This window comes from Lucilia cuprina, chromosome 6 (genome assembly GCF_022045245.1).
Source record: "Lucilia cuprina isolate Lc7/37 chromosome 6, ASM2204524v1, whole genome shotgun sequence".
Lineage (NCBI taxonomy): Eukaryota > Metazoa > Arthropoda > Insecta > Diptera > Calliphoridae > Lucilia > Lucilia cuprina.
Genome location: NC_060954.1, coordinates 17,367,432 through 17,374,845, shown reverse-complemented (window position 1 = coordinate 17,374,845; position 7,414 = coordinate 17,367,432). Strand labels below are relative to the sequence as shown.

Here is a 7,414-nt window from a genome sequence, read left to right as displayed (position 1 = left end):
TTTTACACAAAAAGTTAAAGAGTCTGAATGATCATATCAGTCTCTCGACCATTCAGATTCTTAACTTTTTGTGTAAAAATCAAATATTCAAATATTTTCTAAAACGAAGAAGATATTTAAGTTTTGGGCGGAGCTCCGATCGAAATACCAAAATTACCAAACTGAGAAAAATTCGATTAGAATTGAAATTTAGAATAGTGATGAATAATTATAAGTTTTCATGCATTTATAGATAATTTCGGAAACAAAAATTTCAAAGAAAATAAAACAAAATAAAAATAATATCTTTAAGATATACCCGGGCAGTTTAGGTAAAAATCAATGTATTTTAAAATCTATTAATTTTTTTATTATAGAAAAAAAAAAAAAACAAATTTGGTCCAGTTAAGTTTTTTTTTTCTTTCAACAATACATAAATATAATATTTACATGAAAAAAAAAATAAAATTATAATACAAAAATAAATATAATACAGTTACAAAATTTAAATAATTGCAATAATAATTAGTAATAATAATAATAAAGTAATAATAATATCACACACAAATCAAGTGGGGTAGAGAGTAAGAGTAAACAAAAGGCAAATTGAAAACGTTAATAATAGTATTTTAAACAAAACTTAAATTTACTGCAAAAACAGGGAGTGGGGGGTGGTTGGCTTGTGGAAGATGTGTATTTACAAAAGTCAATGCAAGATATAGAAACTTAAAACGTATCACTGGTTATTAAAACTAAATTATTAAATTAATTAATAACAAAATAAATTTAAGCTGCATTGCAGTGTAATGAAGCTGCGTTTGTTCAGGTTTGGGTTTTAAAACAAACTTTTTATAACTTAAATCTAAAAAAAAAATAATTTAGTAATTTTTTATGTTTTTTGTTTGTTTTTTTGTTATTTGTTTTGACATCCTTATGAAACAGTCTTTATATTTGGTTTGAAGACAACAAACTGTCGATTTGGTTTTTAGTTTTCTAACTTCTTTGTTAATATGTTTTTATATTTTTCAATTAATAATAAAGAAAAAACTAAATATCAACCGTTTGTGTACGAAGAGGAATTGGAGGAGGTGACAGGGAAGAAGATGTGGGAGTTGTAGAAAAATTTGTACTTGCTTTACAATTTTGTGGTTGTTGATGTGTAGGCGATGACACAATACTTGCTGGCTTAGCATTATAGGCAGATTTACTTAGATTAGAATCAGCTAAACTTACTGCTCCACCACCATCAGCATCATCATCATTACCACAACCACCACCGCCATCACCACTAGTTGGTGATGTTTTGTAATTTCTTAGCGCAGGAGAGTGATTATTATTTCGTGATAAATTGTGTATCTCTTCATCAATTTGATATACAGATACACCCAAGGTAGGAGAAGTGGTAAAGTCCTCCGTATCTTCTGTACTGCCACCACTACCATTCTGTTGGACTGTTGTTATATTCACTGGTCCAATGTTGTATTCTTCATCTTCATCAGTGTCTTGTTTTGCTAAGGAAGCTCTAGCTCCTGGTTTTAATAAGCTTCCTAATACTCCGGCATTAGAGGTGGGTGTGGAAGCATTCGGCATTAGACTTATAGAGAAATCTTCTAAACTACGTTTGACTGCTGCATCTGATCCAGTACCCGAATCTTTGCTAGATAAATGATCTTGATGATGTTCACCATCGTGAGATCGATTCAATCTTAAATATTCCAAAGTTAAATGTTCATCATCGGTTCTATCCTCTTCGTGAGCTTGACGTTGCATTAGCAATTGCTGATAGTTGGGTGTAGTGGTGACAATAAGAAAATTTCTTTGTTCGGTTAAAGGTTGATTTTCATCTTCTACACCCTGATAACGGCCACCATTCATTTCTAAAGCTGCTAAACTTCTTGGTCTCTGGTTAGCTGCATGATTGTAATTATCTCTAGGGGATCTTAGATACGTTCTACTTAATGTGGTCATTTGTGTTTGATCTAAAGTACTTCCCCTGCTCGACGTCAATATATTGTGACTATTTGCTGCCGCTACTCTAGAACCACCTAATGCGGTGCCATTGCCTGCATTCATATAAAGTTTTTTCTTTTGATAAAACAATATAATCCATACTATCAGGGAGCCAATTATAATACAAGCCACAGTCACCACTATCACACCGATTATAATGACATTTTGACTGAAATCCTCTTTAACCACTAGCAATTCCATTTGCATGGTATAGGTCTTGGAATTATCGGTAATTTCACAACGATAGTGTCCCGAATCTACAGACTGACTATTGACTATAATGAGTAGTTCTTTTTCGGAGGTAAAATAATAACGATCCGTATCAAGAGTGGGTGTAATGTGAAAGGGTTTATTGTCTTTATACCACTCACGGTGGGGCTGATTTAGTTCGGCTGCTATATCGCTCAGACATTCCAAAACACTTGACTTGCCAACCACAATCTCTTTGTGAACCACGGGTATGGTGGGCTGAGGTTTATCTGAAAGTAGTTGAAGGAAATAATGGAATTATAGTTTTCTATCTATTTATGATCTTAAAAGAAACTCTATAATTGTAGGATAAACTCCCCAATGAATGGCTACTATTATTCCTTTACAATTTCCGAAGACTAGTTCTATCTGGGAATAAAAAACATAATACTGAAAGATTCTCAGAAAATCGGAGAAAGAACTTCGCAATCTGTTCTCTGAACAAGATTTTGTGAACACTAGGAATCCTGTTCCTCGTTTGTAAGGAAACCGCGAAGAAGTTTTCGCAATCTGTTCTCTAGGACTGCGTTTAGAAAACTAAACTCTGAACAAGATTTTGTGAACACAAGGAAACCCGTTTCTCATTTGTAAGGAAACTGCGAAGAAGTTTATGGATTGTCAATTTGCCAACTGTGAAAGTACCTCGCAATCTGTTCTCCTGGACTGTGTTTAAAATACTAAACTCTAAACAAGATTTTGTGAATTCAAGGAAACCCGTTCCTCGTTTGAAAGGAAACTGCGAAGAAGTTTTAGGGTTGTCAATTTGCCAATTGTGAAAGTACTTTGCAATCTGTTTTCCTGTACTGTGTTTAGAGTACTAAACTCTGAACAAGATTTTTGAATACAAGGAAACTAGTTTCTCGTTCCTCAAAGAAGTTTTAGGGTTTGCAATTTGCCAACTGTGAAATTCTACCTTAGTTTACATTCTACACACACACACTTACCATTCACTATAAGAGAAGCATTCACTTTAATTTCCCCTGCTGGACTCTCAGCCGTACACGTATAAATGCCACTATCGATGGGTTTTGCATTTATTATAACAAAAGCATTTTCCTCTCTCAACACCTGTAGACGACGTTCGGTGGCGGCGGGAAAATCACTGGCACCAAATTTCTGTAAAGCTATTTCAGGCATAGGATCTCCAGTTGCTGAGCACACCAAACGTGCCGTATCGCCAGAATCTATAGTCAAGTTGGAAGGTATTTGCAAAAATGAGGGATGAACTGCAAAAGAAAAACACAAAAAAAAAAAAAACAGGAAGTGTAACACAAATTAGTAACAATGTCAGCAACTTAAAGAGGAAAGAAAAAGAACTTTAATTGCTAAAGTTTAATTAACTTACTGCCTATGGACATTTTAAATTTCTGTGAATAGGTGGTGCCAAAAGCATTCGATACCACACATTGATATTTGCCCGCCGATTCATAGCTCATATTGTAGAGTCTTAGATAACCAATAATGGTGGTCTGATTATTAGAGGAATCATGATGTATTTGAGTTTCGGTGGTGGTGTAGGGTGTTAAAAGGGAATTAGCAGGAGGTGTATTACGATCTCTTTCTTTGATATTATGATTATCATGGCGCCATTTGATTTTCAATTCATCGGTGGCAGCTAAAGAAGCAGCGGTAGGTGAAGTAGCTCTACATTCCATGGTTATGTTGGCGCCTTTAACAGCCAATTGATTGGAAGGTTCTTGTATTAGTACCGGTTTAGGGGTTTCAGCTGTAGGTATAAAAATATAAAGTTTTTTTTGTTTTTAAAGAAAATTCTTCAAGAAAAACTTACCACAAGTCAATTCATTTTGTTGCAATGACAATAGTTCTCGATCTAGCAAATGTTCCGGATAACCACAAACCGCTTGCGCTGAATTCTGTTGCTGTTGAGGCGTTTGTAATTGCTTTTGATTGCTGGTGGTTTGTAGATGTCTGTTCAGCCAACGTCTAAACCATAAAATATCACAATCACATATGAAATTTAACGATTTAAACATTAACTTTTGCAAATTGGTCATATGATCAAAGGCGCCCGACTGTATGGAAGCCAAAGCATTGCCACCCAAATTTAAAGATTCCAAATTGGACAAACCACTGAGGGATTTGGTATTAATCTGTTTCAAATTATTGCCATATAAATCTAATTTTTTCAGTTTTCTTAAAGCCTTAAAGGGTGGAGCCGCCCCCGGATCCTCTATAATCCAGGAGAGTTTATTGCGTCTTAGATTTAAATCCTCTAGATTCTTAACACAATCAAAAGTATTTTCCATTAAATATTGTATCTTATTGTGACCTAAATTCAAGTGTTTCAAACGTTGTAAACAATCCAAATGTTGTGGCTTAAATTCCGTTATATTATTATGGGAAAGATCTAAGGTTATCAAAGATTGTGTAAATTCCCAAGTGTCCAATTCTATGCGTGATATCGAATTATTCGATAAAGATAAATGATGTAATTTTGTCAAGTTAAATAAACCCTGGCGACTGAGAGAGCTAATATAGTTATGATCCAATTCTATGGTTTCTATGGCAGTCATAACATGGAAAACACCATCTTGTAAAGCTCTTATATTATTGGATTTTAAAAATAACTTTTGCAAAGACACCAAACCACGAAAGGTGGACCAGTTAATCTCCAAATGATTATAGTTTAATGATCTGTAATAAAAGGAAATATTATAGTTTTCTACTAGTTTTTTTTTATAAGAAAAAACTTACAATTTCCTCAGCTTGCTTAGATTTTCAAAAACACCGGCTGGCAATAGAGTCAAACGATTGTTATTTAATTCCAAATCCAATAAATCGGCCAGGTTAGCAAAGGCAGTTTCACTTATACTAGCTATTTCATTACCATTCAAAATTCTTTAAACAAAAATTTAAAACAAAGTAGATAATCAATTATTAAATCCCCAAAAGTAATCAGATCCAAACTTACAAATGTGCCAAACGATTTGCTGTGGGAAAATAACTTGCTTCAACTGTATGCAAATAGTTTTTGGATAAATCTAAAGCCTTAAGTTTTGGCAAGGCCGCCAAAGCTTCAGCAGATATTTTCTGTATACGATTGTGAGCCAAGCTAAGCTGTTTCAACGAACTGAGACCCACAAATTTTGGTACCGTTTCCAATTGGTTGCGTTTTAAAACCCTAAAAGATTTGTGATTGATATAAACGATTAATTTAAGAAGATTTTCTTTACACAATACTTACAACTTATTTAGTTCCGGTAAATTTTTTATTTGCAAAACCGTTGTATCATTTAGTTTATTGCCAATGAAATCTCTGCAAAAAAAAATTAAGGGTAAATATTAATTTTCATCATAATTAAGATAATCTTCTTTGAGGGGGTTTCAGTAAATTTCACCCCCTTTTGTTGTAAAGTATCTTTCGTTAATCTTTGTTAATTCCCAGAGGGTGGTTGCCTTTAAAATGTAAAATATATTGTTCTTTTGTTTGCTAAATGTTTGACAAATCCATTATGACCTTTTAGGGATATTAACATCGATCGATTAATTGGTGGTTGAAAAAAAACTAAGATTTATAAAGATTTTAACTTATTGTTTTGAGAAAACACAAAAATTTCTATAGTATTCCGGTAATTTTGCCTCTTTGCAACTTACATTTTAATGATCATGAAATTTTCTGAATTTAGATTGTGATAAGCTAAAAAACGTAAACGATTTGAAGAAATCCAAGTCTTTGTCATGATGATATTGCTAACTCCTATTGATCTAATGGCTAAAAAGGTTGCTCTCTAAGCGGCAACACAACTGGTACGTGGCATATAACTCAACCATTCTCTGTTGCCTAGGAGAAATCCATGACAACATTGACCATTGCATCGCAAAACCATTTTTGAAAACTTTTCAGTGACTATCTCACAAAACCTAATTGTCATGGAACAATCTTCCATGACGGTTTTCACCGATGGTTCAAAATCAACCAATGGCTTTCATATAGCACATTCTGGTACAAAAGTTTCCTTGAAACTTCCAGATCAATGTAGCGTTCTTCATGCTGAACTTTCAGCCATAAAATTGGTTTAAATTTTGCCAGGTATTACCGAATATACGGGTGTTTACACAACATCAGGCATCCCTAAACGAAAAGGCGAACAATTCCACAATAGGAATGTACTGGATTGGAGGACATCAAGAAATTCCTGGTAATACCATCGCGAACTCTCTTGCGGTGTTGCTTGTGTGCAACAGAGCACACTGTTAACATACCAACTTCGTTAACATACCGCATACTAAGGCCACCTGCAGACAGGCGAGTATTATGTGGCCAACTTTCCGAGAATTAATCTACAGAACTTCTGCAGGAGCTGTCAGAAAAAAGAGGAAGAAGAGAGAAGAGATCCCTAGCAGATCATATAATGAGTTTGGTAGCTAGTTTTTTGCGAAAGATAGACTCTTTATTCGTGCGACAAACTGTTTTGTTTAAAAAACCTGAGTCGAAGAGTACTAATACGCTGACCGTTTTCTCTCGTTCCAGGTAACACAAAAGGGATCGATTTACTGGATCCAATATCGCGAAGACGACATGCCAACCATAACCATAACAAAAACACATAAGACTAGACTAAAAATAGAAGAAGTGATTGCAAATCCTTCGTAGAATTTTCAGACAAACGCTATTCTCTAAAATGGACTTTTATTGCCATTCCTTTCCTTGCAACATTCCTCAGAAAATTACCTACTCAATGAAACGAAAGATGATAGTGCTGGAGGATACATACCTTTGCAACTCAATTTACATTGCACAAATTGATAAACTGGAATCATGAAGCGGTTATTAGACCTATTCTCTTTTACGGGGCGGTTCTCTGGTGGAAAACACTTGACAGCGACACTGTATACTTTTTGACCAGTTTCTAAGGGGGATAGCAATTCTTATATAAGCAGCACTGAGAACAACTTCCACCAAATCTTTAATCGCGTTGCTAAATTGGATTCCTACTGACCTGGCAGCCCGGAAACTGGCACTTAGCGGTGTGTGTGAAGTTAAATTCGAATTTAACTAGCAAAGACACAAACCAGATTTGTTAACAGTGCTCATTTTGCAGCTAACAGCGCTGTTATCAGTTAACAGAATATTATAATTGAATTAGAAGATCGAAAACTGACCATTTTGGAAGCAGGATGAAGGTTCCACACATCCAACTATATGGAAATGGTG

The 7,414-nt window shown here is 34.5% G+C and overlaps 1 protein-coding gene across 1 annotated transcript in view; it reads right to left on the bottom strand.

Annotated features, from left to right (window-relative positions):
* Nucleotides 1-810: 810 nt before the first annotated feature.
* The window catches only part of LOC111675897 (leucine-rich repeats and immunoglobulin-like domains protein 3), a 9,694-nt gene continuing 3,090 nt past the window's right edge, over nucleotides 811-7,414 (bottom strand). The window contains exons 2-8 of the mRNA XM_023436759.2: nucleotides 5,444-5,515; nucleotides 5,171-5,380; nucleotides 4,954-5,097; nucleotides 4,028-4,893; nucleotides 3,584-3,964; nucleotides 3,183-3,464; nucleotides 811-2,468 (exon numbers count right to left, since the gene is read on the bottom strand). Coding sequence (XP_023292527.2) covers nucleotides 1,027-2,468; nucleotides 3,183-3,464; nucleotides 3,584-3,964; nucleotides 4,028-4,893; nucleotides 4,954-5,097; nucleotides 5,171-5,380; nucleotides 5,444-5,515 — 3,397 coding nt within the window. The 3' untranslated portion in view covers nucleotides 811-1,026. The remainder of the gene's footprint in view (nucleotides 2,469-3,182; nucleotides 3,465-3,583; nucleotides 3,965-4,027; nucleotides 4,894-4,953; nucleotides 5,098-5,170; nucleotides 5,381-5,443; nucleotides 5,516-7,414) is intronic.